Here is a 15,374-nt window from a genome sequence, read left to right on the forward strand (position 1 = left end):
GGGGTCCAAGTAGGCATATATTAGGAAAACCTAACCTTCAAATATGCATGTGTAATTCATAAGTAATTGAAAGAATTACATAGGATTGTTAAGGTAACGGCGGAACCTTAGTGCTTTCACAATTTAATTTTCAAAAAGCGTTTTCTTTTACTTTATTTTATTTTGCCAATTTATTTATTTATTTTTCTTAAATTTTTTTTTATTATTTTAAATCACAAAATAAACCTTTTATCAAACTTTGTTTTAAATAATTAATTAAGATTTAATTTTGACATAAATTATTTATTCAATCCCTGTGGAAAATGACATTGCCATAACTACTATACTACGATTACCTTGTACTCTTGCAATTATTTTAAATGTTTTTATCCCTACTTTTACAAGTGGTAAAAATCTCATCACCTCACATATCACTCAACTACATACACATCACATGTTGGGTGAAATTAACATGTTTTTCTACCGGATGAATTACTGTTTATACGCACACATGTACACCGTGTCGAAGTATCAAAACTAGAAATTAAACGTTCAAAAAGTCATGATATCATTCAAGCACTTGAAGTATAGTGATGGATGGATTCAAACTTAAGGGAGATCATATTGTTCTAGTTAACTTATCTAAGCTCATATTTACTACGAAGTTGCATGTTCAATAAATTATGAATGTGAATATTATACCATATACAAACAACCCACTTAGTACTGGTTTGGTATTGATGTACTTTTATAAAAAGTGAGTATAAAAAAAAACTGAGCTCAAAAAGGTGTTTGGTAAACACTTAAAAACAACTTATTTTCACAATTTTTGGTGAAAAAAAAAGCTGAAAACGAGAAGCAGCAAAAATGAGCTTATTCTCACAGCACAGCAGAATCAGTTTTTTTTTTCAAAGCACAACAATACCAAACCAGCTCTTAATCAAATTTGAAACAACACTTTCACTCTGAGACTGAAGAATTGTTCAAATAGCCCCAAATCTAATCCACCGGCTTGAACCACTGATCCAATCACCTCACAAACATATTATAAAGATTCCAAACAGACCAAATTAAATTCATAAAATTGAATATTTTCAGGAGTACAAAGTTAATATAACCAAATCAAAACTTGCATATGAAAATAATGAAGCAGAAAGTACCTTCATCAAACTATAGAAAGATAATAATACCCAAAACAAAAGCAATAATGGTCCAAATGAAGTTTCTCAAATATTGTCTGCCTTCACCAACTCAACTAATCAAATGTGGGGAGGGTAGGAGATCAAGGGTTATTCCAGCTTGAATTTGGCCCCAACCGATCAGACGCCGGTGCTTCTCAACTCGTCGGCTCAATGCAGTTTTCTGTGCAAACTGGAAATATGAGTTGCAACTTTGCCATATCGTTTCTCACAGAAATAAACTTTGCCCCAATAGACATGGATCTTATGTTCACCATCAGTATCTCCGCCTTCACCAGTTTTGGAGACTCTCTCCTACTTCTAGGAGCCCTTTATCTTAACCCCCACAAGCCTTCTCAACAGGAAGAAGTTCACCGGCAAAATCAGAGAGAAGGAGGAGGGGGGGGGGGGTGTCGTTAGATAAAATAAATCACTTCAAAAACCCTACAGATTTTGATAGGTATTTAAACACTTAAAAATACTTGCAAGAGTATAAGGTTATCGTAGTATAGTATTTCAAGCAAGGTCGTTCTCCACAAGGATTGAATGAATAATTTATATAAATACGAAATCTTAATTAATTATTTGAAAACAAAGTTCAAAAGAAGTTGATTTTATTACCTAAAATATTAAAAACGAATTTAATTAAAAACAATTAAATAAATTGGCAAAGTAAAGAAAACAAAAGAAAATCAAATAAATTTGAGCACTGGGGTTCCGCCGTCACCTTAACAATCCTACGTAGTTCTTCCAATTACTTATGACTTACACATGCATATTTGAAGGTTAGGTTTTCCTAAAGTATATCCTACTTGGAACCTCCAACATAAAACGTATATCTAACATGCAACTCATTCATGGCGTCCAGATCGAATGTGAACATGCTAAGTTTTGTGAAAGCCTTTTGAAAAACCATATAACTCTTAAGACATGTCGTCCATCTTAAGAAGTTACACATATTAACCAAAAGAAGCCAGCGCCAATTTCAGGGATAGCCCTCCGCCAAAATTGCATCAAATTAATTTTCTAAATATCCTAATGGTGACCAATCATCAAGACAATTAGATAGTTTAAACAGGTGATCAATAATTCAAAACTTGCATGCATAATATCATAAGTAAATTGAAAAGAAACTACACATTCTTACTAAGGTGTGTGGCCTTGCCCTAGCAAACGGAAATTAATTACGAACAACCATAAAACAAGTGGAATTTTATTGAAATAGAAAAAGGATAGAAAACACCTTGAAATACAAATCTTCAAAGCCTAGCTAAGTTCTCCAAATTGATCCTCCGTTCCTAATGTCTAAAAAGCCTTATTATACGACTACAAAATAAAATCCTACCTAGAAAATGTCTTCTAAAAACTAGGAAACATAATAGAATAAAATATTTAGGAAATAAAATGTTTCCTATTTAAACTAAAATTTGGACTTCTCAAAAAATCCATCTTTTGATCAACAAAATCAACACCGATTTGGTCCCAAAATATCTCTTTTTAAAGCTTGAGACGTCCCCAACAAATCCTCATAAGGAATCTTCCTCTTTAATATGTCATATTGACCTCCAAAATACCCAAAACGTCCATAAACATCAATCTAGGAAAGCTACGCTCTGGGCCTTCTTTTCTTTCCCACAGTCAAACAGCTTGGTAGAAAAATATGGAATTTTGACACGAACATCTTGAAACACCCACGAACATCCTCCAATCAGAATCACTCCAAAATTCATCCGTTTGATCACTTTTTTCTCAAGAGGAAGTCGAATGTCCTACATTGAAAATACATAACAAAGTATCAAAATTCTATCAAAATAACCAATAAATTAATACTAAGATATCGACTCATCAAATACCCCCAAACTTAGTTTTTTGCTTGTCCTCAAGTAAAACTAAAATAAAAAACAAATATAAAAACTAACAAACTAGAAACTTAAACAAAAATTAACTAAGACAATTTTCACCTTCAAGTCTCAAGCCAAAGAAAACGTTAAAAATTATAACATCTTTTCAAAAGTTCCAACTAATCCCACCATAGAGTCTAAGCCATTTAGAATCAATTAGAAAAGAATTCATGAACTTTCTTTGGTGTAAAGTGAAACAACATAGTTAAAGAGACTCGACTAAAATCATTAGCTTTCGTCCTCTTTATTTAATACTTCACACATAACTATTTTTTTCTTTCTCTTTTCAAATTTTTCTCAAAATTTTTTTTACACTTTTTTATTTTCTTCAGTAATAGTTATGGTCATGCAATGTCAGTTTACTTAAGCTTTCGATCCAACCCAGGTAGCGAGCTTTAGGTCAATGACTCCCAAACCACAAAGGCTTTAGGGCACTAGGCGTAGAACACCCCTAAGAACTTACTAACTTGAGATGAAAAGGCTACGAAACCAACTAACCATCTTGCCCCATGCCAAAACTCTACCGTTTGACGTGAGACTCACTATTAATCAGGCATGATTGGCCCGGTTATTAAGCAAAGCCTTGGGTGGAACAATTATTACTTTATTTGTAACACATACTAAACTTTACTTTATTTAGAACATAAAAAATTAAAAATTAGCTAGGCAAAAAGCAACTATTTCAATCTCACTCCCCACAAACCATGTTGATGTAAATGTGGAAATTTTCAAAGTATAACTCATAAATTAGTGTCTAAGCAAAGATAAATAGAAAAAAACTCTACTATGATATTAACCTTCACCATGTCCATTTGTTCTAACGTTTAAAATAATCTATGGATATTAACTTAAAAAGAATGAAAATTTTATTTGAATCAAAAATTAAAAATCTAAAATTTCTTATTTCCCACCCCCAAACTTATATCACACATTGTCCTCAAGATGTGAAAATAAATAAAAATAAAATAAAAATGACTACTTATGACTAGGGGTGGGCAAACGGGTAGAGGAACCGCGGGTCGGGGCGGGTAATGTAGGTTCGGGGCGGGTACGGGCCGGGTCCTTCTTTTTTTGGGAACAAACAGGGCGGGGCGGGGCGGGCCATGGTTATTTACGGGGTGGGCCGGTTCCTAAACCTTAGAAAATCCTAAGACACAAACATAAGTGAATCTAGACAAATAAAAGAATATGAAAATGAACCAAAACATAAAATAGGCAAATAATCAACAGAAAATCCTGGAGTCAAACTCGAGACTTGGAAGCATAGAAGAGGCGCTGATCAACATGTGCGAAGCCTTCTGATGTGAACCCTAGCAAATTCATATATAAAAAGTTTAGCTCACATGTACCATTTCCAACCCCAGTTGTAAACACTCCACCTCGAGCCCAGAGCTATGTGGGCACTCAAACCCTAGCCTCCCTATTTCTCCTAAGACCTTTTCCAACCGAAAGATCAAGAGGGCCAGATGATCGAAAATAACAAGAAAACCATCTCCAATCGAGGGCCAAGCCAAAGGGCTCATGGTCCCAATAGACAAAAAAGGGCCAAAGAGCCAACCGTCTGGCCAATAGGAACCAGCTAGCTAGCCCCGGGCCAGGCCAAAATTCAAATTGCAACGGCTAACTAGCTGATGTCAGCTAGCCATTATTTTTGAATTTTTTTTTACAGCTTTTTTTCTTTTCTTTTTTTACAAATTTTGTTTTTAAAAAATAAAAAATTCTATTTTTTTTTCCTTATAACTTCCTAAGCCATTAAATAACATTAAGTAACATGACACAACATTAAACAATATAAAAATTATACAACATAAAAAAACATTTAACAACATTTTTAAAAACATTTAACAACATAAAACTTAAACACATACTCCATGCTTCTTTTGGCCCAAAGATGACACACCCCGACCCCGAATGTGCATTAGGACTCCGAATTGAGGTGTGTTGGCCGACACCTGGAAGGTGACGAAGCCATAAAGTGTAGTGATGTGGAAAATGTGAATAAATTTAAACCTAAAAGTGCCTAAATATGAGAGTGCGCTGTGAGAGGGAATGAACCCATTTCACATGTAATGTCAAAGTATAAGTACTATACAGTAAGATAGGGTGAGGATCATACCCTTTATGGTAGCCACCTATACCGAGATTCACCAAGAATCCTCGTCGATACGTAAACTCCGCTACTAAAACCTAGAAGGGTGAAAAACAAGGGTGAGTGGGCCTGAAAATAAAGTTTTATAAAAACCTTTCTGAAAACATTGTAACCCTTCGCTGTAAAACAATTACAGTTTCTAAAATATACTTACTACGTGTAGTATAAAAATACTACACAATATCTCAAGAATTCATTACAGCACAATATCTCGTAACTAAGGGTGGGACATCCAAAATCACAAAATCTTAACAGTAATATAAGTAAAATCAGGTGCTCATCAATCTATGCTAGCACACAAGTCTAAGTCGCCTAATACGACCTGTACGACATGACTGGGTATAATCATAATATACGCTCTAGTGCTACAATCACGTGAAGATTGGCGTTATTCACAATCACCTACAAGTCAGAGTTGCCTAATGAAACTTGTACGACATGATTGGCACCTATTTGGATCCAAGGTGAGCGTGCGGTGTAGAGGTGGACATACACGTGAAAGACTGGTCCTAGCCCTGGGCGAACACTAACACTAACACCGGGGTGTAACAATGATGAGCAAACTACATAAATATAAGCATGCCACAATGATTCGATAGTTCTAATCAACATACTAACATTCATGGCCGTACATATAATTATGGCATCAAAGATTATAAGCATACATGTGCATCCCGTAGGATGTAGCATATTTCAGAAATTCCGTCATTTTGCTAATTCTTATAAACTTTAGTCTAATCCAAGCGTACGTAAGAAATTCTTTTTCAAATGCATAAATGGAAACTATCAATCACACACACACACACACTATAAAAAGGAAAATACCCACTCACCTGAACCTGAAGTCCGCGCTACAACTCTTTAGCACGAATATCGAGACGTCATGATCGATCGTCACCTAGAACAAATATCAAATCTCGTCTAAGAATTCTTATCGATAGAACACGTAACTTACATAAAACACATTCCCAAGGACGTTCTAGAATGATTTGTAACTCATTGACCAAAAGTCAACCGTCGGTCAAAGGTTGACTGTAGGGTCCACAACCTTACGTAACTCGATCCGGAAGATCCGTACATTGGATTTCCAATCCGTAACTTCCCAAAAGTTTCAATAAACTTCTAGAACAACATGCTAAAGTTTCGAAACGATCCAACGGTCGAATCTCCGCCAATCACTAAAATTAGGTTGATATCAAAGTTTGTTTTACAACTTAGAATTTCTATTTAGGGAGATCCGTTCCTCGAATTCCCGATCCGTAAGTTTCTATGGTTGTCAAATATTACGTACTATAACGTATTAAAGTTTGGTGACGATCCAACAGTCGGATTGTCGATTCATATAATGTCCAAATGACGGTCTCTATCAAACTATAGTCATACGACGAGATTTTGTCAATCGAACGTCACATATGTAATCAGGATATCCAAATTAGTCTAGGAAGGGTAGGTGGGGTCTCGGCACACGCGCTGCCATGCATAGTGGCCAGTCGTCCCGGCTCGCTGGAAAGTCCAACTATTTCTAAAACTTCTCAAATAAGTAGAGCAAGTTTCATACATGTGGCCAAGTCCAATTTGGACGGGAAATGCCCCAATTTAGCTTGCACCTGTCGAAAACCCTAGAGTGGGTGAGCTCGATTCTCCTTCCTCAGTGTTCCGACGCCTTTACAACTGATTGGATCTTGTTCCTGGGTCCAAGGGGAGTTGATTAAGGGTGGTGATGGGTGGTGTAACTCACCAAAACAGCAAAATCACCATCGAGCACCTCCGGTGCTCCGGTTAAATTTCTCACGATTTTGGACCTAAAAACCCTCAAATTTGGGTGGAGATGGTAAAGGGAAGGTTGTGGAAGAAGTTGCAGGTGATAGATATGTGAATTTGGTCTAGAAAAATGGTAGAAGTGGCCGGAATTAGAACCAGGTCGACTCCGGTTGCTGTGCGGGAATGGGTAAATGGGAGGGGTCATTCTCCCTCCTCTCCTGATTGGTTCCCCCCTTTTATTTATGATTGGTCCCTTGCCATTAGTCTAATTGGTCCACCATTCCCACATGGTGGGAGTTTACTTAATTTATAATTTAAAGTTTAGTAAAACAATTCCAAATGTCCATAATTTTTTCGTTATAACTCCAAATTGCGTTCCATTTGCGCCCACGCATCCATAATGATGAGACCTACGAAGATACACCAAGAAAATAGATCTTACGTGCCATGACAAACCGGTCAACAAAAGTCAACACATTTACCTTGAAGGGTATTTTCGAAATTTCACATTTTAAAATTATAAAATTCGTAGTAATTGGGGACGGGTCGTTACAAAAGATGTGCAACAAGATCCTGTTGTAGGTACTTATTTGTGGCACAAGAACGTATCATCCAATAACGCCTCATGTACTCATTTAAAGATATACTACCAGTTCTTGGATTGAAAGGAAAATTAGGCCCATCATATATTTTTCCACGAGCCCTTCTTGACCTATTTGGATCCTCTTGGTCGTCATTAGACTCTTCATCAATACACCCATCTCGCTCATCCTCCATAATCATGTTGTGTAATATGATGCATGACATCATGATGGAGTCCAAATTTTCTCGACTCCACCTTTTTACCGGTTCCTTGATGATCTTCCACCGTGCTTGTAGAATACTAAAAGCTCTCTTAACATCTTTCTGGTATGCCTCTTGGTGTAAGGTAAAACACTTTTTAGCATCATCGCAGGGTTTGGAATTGCTTAGACAAGTGTTGCCCACTTTAGGTAGATGTCATCTGCCAATTAATACCCTATATTATACTGACGGTCATTGATGTAATAGTGAAGTTGAGGTGATTTACCTTCCGTCAGGTTATTGAAGAGGGTTAAATGCCCAAGAATTGTAATGTCATTTTGAGATCCAGGGACTTTAAAGAAAGCATGCTAGATCCATATGTCATACAAGGCAACCATCTCTAACACAATAGTTGGCTTTCTCGATCATCCACTAAAGCCTCTTTGCCATCTTGTGGGACAGTTCTTCCAATTCCAATGCATAAGTCTATTGACCCTATCATGCCTAGAAAACCATGGTCTTCAACTTTGTGAAGGAGCCGATCCAGATTTTCTTGATTTGGCTCACGAAGGTACTCCTCTTTGTAAAGATGAACAATTATGTCATAGAATCTAGCAAAAGAATCAAGGCATGTAGACTCAGATATACCGTATGTATCATTCATCGCATCAGCTGGGGAGGCATAGCCTATCATTCGGAGTGCAATAGTAACCTTCTGATGAGGTGAGAAACCAGGACGGCCTACTCTATCTAACTTTTGTTGAAAGTATGGATTGACCTGCTGGACATCATGAAGTAAACGCTCGAACACATGATGCATCATCCGAAAGCGACATCTGAAATCCTCTTCTATGTACACCGAGTTAGGGTTGAAGTAGTTGTTCATAAGACCATCGCTCTGTTTCATGGTTTGTAAGAGCAACCAGTAATAGAGCCACCCTATTAAGGTTGTTCCTCAGTTGGCTGACACACCATGGACATAGCCATGGCCACCACATATTGTGTGTTGCGCCATGCTTCATCTTCTTCATCACACTCCTCATCTTCTCGTCTCATTTGCGCCCATTTTTCTTCCAATTCAGAATTGGATTCGGACCCCCAGTTGGAATTCGAAGAAGATCCAAAGTTGGAATTCATTGCAAACTTGAATTGAAAGAGTTTGAATTGAAAGAGATTGAATTCATAGGTGTGTGAATTATAGCCCAATATCCACCTTATTTATAGCAAAAAAAAAACTCAAATCTAACGGCTAGCTGACGTCAGCTAGCCATTGGATTTGAAATTAATTTTTTCAGCCAAAATTTTTAAAATTTAAATAATAAATTATGTTTGGCCCTTTGGCCCTCGGTTAGAGATGGTTTTTGTAACAGGGCTAAAACGAGCCCTATGGTCCTTTGGCCCTTGGTTGGAGATGATAAGAAATATAGCCCTGCAATGTTCATTAAAATATTAATTTGTTGGAGGTCCAGAGGGTTAAAACGAGCCCTCTGACCCTCATTCGGTTGGAGATGGCCTAAGATGAGAGATCTCTCTCAGTCTTTTACTCATCTACAACACAAGAGAGAGGTTCATGGAGTTTTGTAGGCCTCATTTTCGTTCGATCCAAAAGTCGAAAGGTGCACAGGTAGAACTTTCCCTCAAACTTCTTTGTTTCAGTTTCGAGTTATGCATTGCAGTCAAATAAATCAAAACTAACACATGCATATGGTCTTTCTCTATGCAAGGAACTTCGAGCTGATGTCAGTACCATGGAAGAGACAATGGACTTGCTACGACATCTCAGATTCGACGATGCACCCAAATTTGATCCAAAGTCAAATGTTCGAATCCAAAGCAAAATGTATAATTTCTTAGTCCCCCATCTTCAATTTATTCTTGCATGTGTTAAATCAGTGAATTCTTTATGCTTATGTCTTGCTTCCATGTACCATGTGATGAATGTCTGAGAAATTTTTGTGCCTGATATTGAATCTGGTCTTTGTTGGAATATTACGTCCTTCGTGCTACTTAGATCCCACCCACAAACTCATATTGTAGTATGCGTGTGTGTGTGTGTGTGTGTGTATATATAATTCTTTTTGTTTTTTACAAAATGTGAGAGTGAATGAGTGGAGTGGGTCCAAGTAGGTACAAAATCTTCTTTGCAAACCCACTAACATTTCTTAAACTCAAACACCAGTTAGGTTTCCTTTTAAATTTTTGCACCTTAATGCTCATATTGAATGCAAAGTTGTGATGAATGGATGGTTGAATGCATATATACTGAGATGAATGGATGAATGTATGAATCCACAAGTAGTTGAGATTAGATCGAATCAGTTCTGAATGCAGCCTGCAATCACAAATAAAAAAAACAAACTAATTAGATAAGTAAAGAAAAATAACAAGAATTAAAAATTGCAATTTTTTTTCTTTTCAATTTTCTTATTTTTTTATTTTTTGTGATTTTTGTAATTAGGAATAAAAGCAGGAAAATAAAATAAATGAAATAAAAAGAAAAGAGTTAGAAAAATTGGGTTGCCTTCCAATAAGCGCTTTTGTTAACATCTATAACTAGACGAAGTGGAAGGTTGGTGATCATGTCACTTGTTCTTGTAGAGTCAACCAATCTTCAATAGCATCATTGGACAATATTAGGTAATGAGTGACTTGATGTTTATTGACCGAGTATTTAAATGTTGTGGTTGAGTCCTTAATGTCTACTCTTCTATGTGAATCAATTCTTGTAATCAAATAGAGTCCCTTCAAGCGAGGCTTGCGCCTCTGTTGAACTTACTTAAACCTTGTATTTAACACCCACAATTCTTGCACTGGCCAAATTTCTTAACAAAGAATATGGCTACCATTAAACTTTTTCTTCATTCCCGCATAGAACTTATCCTGCTGGTAGGGCTTATCTTGAATTTATTTGAGTTTGATTGGCAGTGCAGGTGCACCGTCTGTTACAAACAACAACAAAGCCTTTTCCCACTAAGTGGGGTCGGCTATATGAATCCTAGAACGCCATTGCGCTCGGTTTTGTGTCATGTCCTCCATTAGATCCAAGTACTCTAAGTCTTTTCTTAGAGTCTCTTCCAAAGTTGTCCTAGGTCTTCCTCTACCCCTTCGGCCCTGAACCTCTGTCCCGTAGTCACATCTTCGAACCGGAGCGTCAGTCGGCCTTCTTTGCACATGTTCAAAATCACTGGAGCCGATTTTCTCTCATCTTTCCTACAATTTCGGCTACTCCTACTTTACCTCGGATATCCTCATTCCTAATCTTATCCTTTCTCGTGTGCCCACACATCCCACGAAGCATCCTCATCTCCGCTACACCCATTTTGTGTACGTGTTGATGCTTCACCACCCAACATTCTGTGTCATACAACATCGCTAGCCTTATTGCCGTCCTATAAAATTTTCCCTTGAGCTTCAGTGGCCTACGACGGTCACACAACACGCCGGATGCACTCTTTCCATCCAGCTCGTATTCTATGGTTGAGATCTCCATCTAATTCTCCGTTCTCTTGCAAGATAGATCCTAGGTAGCGAAAACGATCGCTTTTTGTGATCTTCGCTAGATTGCTCCGGTCATTAGTGTGGATAAGTATATAAATGGATAGAGATAGGAAAGCAAACACAAGATGTACGTGGTTCACCCAGATTGGCTACGTCCACGGAATAGAAGAGTTCTCATTAATTGTGAAGGGTTTACACAAGTACATAGGTTCAAGCTCTCATTTAGTGAGTACAAGTGAATGATTTAGTACAAATGACATTAGGAAATATTGTGGGATAATGATCTCGTAATCACGAAACTTCTAAGTATCGGAGTGTGGTGTCGTCTTGACTTGCCTTATCTGTCTCATAGGTAGATGTGGCATCTTCTCTGGAAGTACTCTTCCTCCATCCAGGGGTGGTATCTTTAACTGGTGGAGATACACAAGGTAATGTATCAATTTCACTTGAAGCTTACTTGTAGTTTCAGGCTTGGTCAAGCGCGATACAAACCATGTAGTAGGAGTCCCCCAAGTCGCCGAGCTAGGGGGTCTGCTGAAAGAGGTGACAGACAAGGTAAGCAATCAGAGCTCCGACTGATTGTTCACCTTCTCCCCATCTTGCAGCAGCATGAAGGATAAAGAGAAGAAAAATGAGAAGATATGATATGAGATACTTTTGCTTTTGAAGAAGTAACTTTCCACAGGCTTATTCTTGAACAGAGCTGGAGGGTTTTCTGGTTTCCTCCAGAGTATAAGGCCGACTGAAGAATTTGAGGGTCAAAACAAGTCCATCAAATCTAGAGTACGTTCCACCCTGCTGATATGGGATACTTTTGCTTTTGACAGAGTAATGAATGTATCGGCACGTGTGCTGTTACGCTTGTCTCCACATGCTTCCTTGTATCCTTCGCACTTGCCCTATCTGTTCCTCAAGCAGATGCGGAATCTTCCCTGGAAACATAAGATGTTGAAGATGAGTACTCGAGAGCAATGCCAGGTAAGTAATCAGGTAAGGGGTTCCAGGCAGTCAGTTCCTGGCTGGAAGCTTGATTCCAAGTGCTGACTGATTGCTCTCTTTCTCCTTGTCTTGCAGGTAAAAACAAGGCCAAAAGAAAAGACAGGGAAAAAGCATGATATGGGATACTCTTGCTTTTAACCCTGATGATATGAGATATTCTTGCTCTAGTATAGCTTGTTTGCAGAGGTATTATCGGGGGGAAAGAAAGCTGAATATTTCGAAAGGCTTCGTTGGGAGTGCCCTCTCAGATATGATGAAGGGTTGAGCATTTTTGCAGGTCTGCCTGTCCGTTGGGGATGGAGGTCGACATATATAGGAGTCTCCCTAACAACAAGTAGTAATGCTATTCCTTTACCCTGCTTGGTCATAGCACGGTAGTGGGAGCTGCCAGTTTCACATGTTTTAACTCTGTCAGAGCACTTTGAAAAAGTGGTCTGTGGTATCTGGCTCTCGAGATTCGGAGAACGATGCCTCTTCGATTTTTGAGAAAGCAATCATGCTGGGGGTATGACTCTCGAGATTCGGAGAGCAGTGTCTCTTCGATTTTTGAGGAAGTAATCATGTTGGGAGTCTGGCTCTCGAGATTCGGAGGGTGGTGCCTCTTCGATTTTGGAGCAAGCAATCTTGTTGGGAGTGTTGTCTCGAATGTGAGTAAAGGTTGGGCATGTTTGCTAGTCTACCTTGCCACGAAGCACAAAGGTTGACACACAGGGACTTTCCAATTATCCAGCAATGGTACTGTTCCTTTACCCTCTCTTCGATTTTGAGAAAGTAGTCATGTTGGGAGTCTGGCTCTCAAGATTCGGAGGACGGTGCCTCTTCGATTTTGGAGCAAGCAATCTTATTGGGAGTGTTTTCTCGAATGTGAGTAAAGGTTGGGCATGTTTGCTAGTCTACCTTGCCACGAAGCACAGAGGTTGACACACAGGGACTTTCCAATTATCCAGCAGTGGTACTGTTCCTTTACAGTTGTGGGTAATAATATGGTAGCTAGACCTTCAAAATTTATGTGTCTAAACTTTTGTTAGTGATGTTTCTTTGCTATTCTTTTACCTTTCTTGGTCAGAGCGATGTAGTGGGAGCTGCAAGCTTCACGTGCTCAACTTTGGCAGAGAACTTTGGCAAAGTTATTTGTGGTACCCATGAGCTATTGTTGCGTGTGGGAAGTGGGTGATTGAACAGTAAGATTCATGTGCTTTCTACTTCACCAGAAGTCTTCGACAGAATGCCCATAATTTCTGCAAAGCTGAGTGTGCGTGTGACAGGTGTTGACAAGGCTAGAAAAGTAGGTGCCTCTTCGATTTCTGAGATCGGCCCTCGTGGTCTCTGAGCAGCCCAGCTTTTGAGAAAGCGAGCGCCTCTTCGATTGATTCGGAGAACGATGCCTCATCGATTTTTGAGAAAGCAATCATGCTGGGGGTCTGGCTCTCGAGATTCGGGGAGCAGTGTCTCTTCGATTTTTGAGAAAGTAATCATGTTGGGAGTCTGGCTCTCGAGATTCGGAGGGCGGTGCCTCTTCGATTTTGGAGCAAGCAATCTTGTTGGGAGTGTTTTCTCGAATGTGAGTAAAGGTTGGGCATGTTTGCCAGTCTACCTTGCCACGAAGCACAGAGGTTGACACACAGGGACTTTCCAATTATCCAGCAATGGTACTGTTCCTTTACCCTCTCTTCGATTTTTAAGAAAGTAGTCATGTTGGGAGTCTGGCTCTCGAGATTCGGAGGACGGTGCCTCTTCGATTTTGGAGCAAGCAATCTTATTGGGAGTGTTTTCTCGAATGTGAGTAAAGGTTGGGCATGTTTGCTAGTCTACCTTGCCACGAAGCACAGAGGTTGACACACAGGGACTTTCCAATTATCCAGCAGTGGTACTGTTCCTTTACCCTTGTGGGTAATAATATGGTAGCTAGACCTTCAAAATTTATGGGTCTAAACTTTGTTAGTGCTGTTTCTTTGCTATTCTTTTACCCTTCTTGGTCAGAGCGATGTAGTGGGAGCTGCAAGCTTCACGTGCTCAACTTTGGCAGAGAACTTTGGCAAAGTTATCTGTGGTACCCATAAGCTATTGTTGCGTGTGGGAAGTGGGTGATTGAACAGTAAGATTCATGTGTTTTCTACTTCCCCAGAAGTCTTTGACAGAATGCCCATAATTTCCGCAAAACTGAGTGCGTGTGACAGGTGCTGACAAGGCTGGAAAAGGCTGGAAAAGTAGGTGCCTCTTCGATTTCTGATATCGGCCCTCGTGGTCTCTGGGGAGCCCAGCTTTTGAGAAAGCGAGCGCCTCTTCGATTTTTGAGATCGGCCTTCGTGGTCTTTGAGCAGCCCAACTTTTGAGAAAGCAAACGCCTCTTCGATTTCTGAGATCAACCCTCGTGATCTCTAAGCAGCCCAGCTTTTGAGAAAGCAAACGCCTCTTCGATTTCTGAGCAGGCGCCTCATCGATTTCTGAAGCTTCGTCGAGTGCAGATTTTTATAGGGGCTGGCATTAAGTTCCAAAGCACACTTGAATCTCCACCAGTAGAAGCTTCATTCTTGCACTTCTAAGATCTTGATTTGTCCGACCTCTTCTCTCTTCAACACCTTTGAAAATGTCTGGCCCCTCCGACCGTCGTTTTGACTTGAACCTTGTTGAAGAGGCAGCCCCGCCTTCTCCAGACAACATATGGCGCCCATCCTTCGTCTCCCCTACTGGTCCTCTTACCGTTGGGGATTCCGTGATGAAGAATGATATGACCGCTGCGGTGGTGGCCAGGAACCTTCTCACTCCCAAAGATAACAGACTACTTTCCAAACGGTCTGATGAGTTAGCTGTTAAGGATTCGCTGGCTCTCAGTGTTCAGTGTGCAGGTTCTGTGTCTAATATGGCCCAACGCCTATTTGCTCGAACCCGCCAAGTTGAATCATTGGCGGCTGAAGTGATGAGTCTCAAACAGGAGATTAGAGGGCTCAAGCATGAGAATAAACAGTTGCACCGGCTCGCACATGACTATGCTACAAACATGAAGAGGAAGCTTGACCAGATGAAGGAAACTGATGGTCAGGTTTTACTTGATCATCAGAGATTTGTGGGTTTGTTCCAAAGGCATTTATTGCCTTCGTCTTCTGGGGCTGTACCGCGTAATGAAGC

General features: G+C 39.4%; 1 protein-coding gene across 1 annotated transcript; it reads right to left on the minus strand.

Annotated features, from left to right (window-relative positions):
• Window positions 1-8,151: 8,151 nt before the first annotated feature.
• LOC126584381 (uncharacterized) lies at window positions 8,152-8,658 on the minus strand. The gene has a single exon (XM_050248784.1). It carries the CDS (start codon window positions 8,656-8,658, stop codon window positions 8,152-8,154), a length of 507 nt encoding a protein of 168 aa, XP_050104741.1.
• Window positions 8,659-15,374: the final 6,716 nt, after the last annotated feature.

This window comes from Malus sylvestris, chromosome 10 (genome assembly GCF_916048215.2).
Source record: "Malus sylvestris chromosome 10, drMalSylv7.2, whole genome shotgun sequence".
NCBI lineage: Eukaryota > Viridiplantae > Streptophyta > Magnoliopsida > Rosales > Rosaceae > Malus > Malus sylvestris.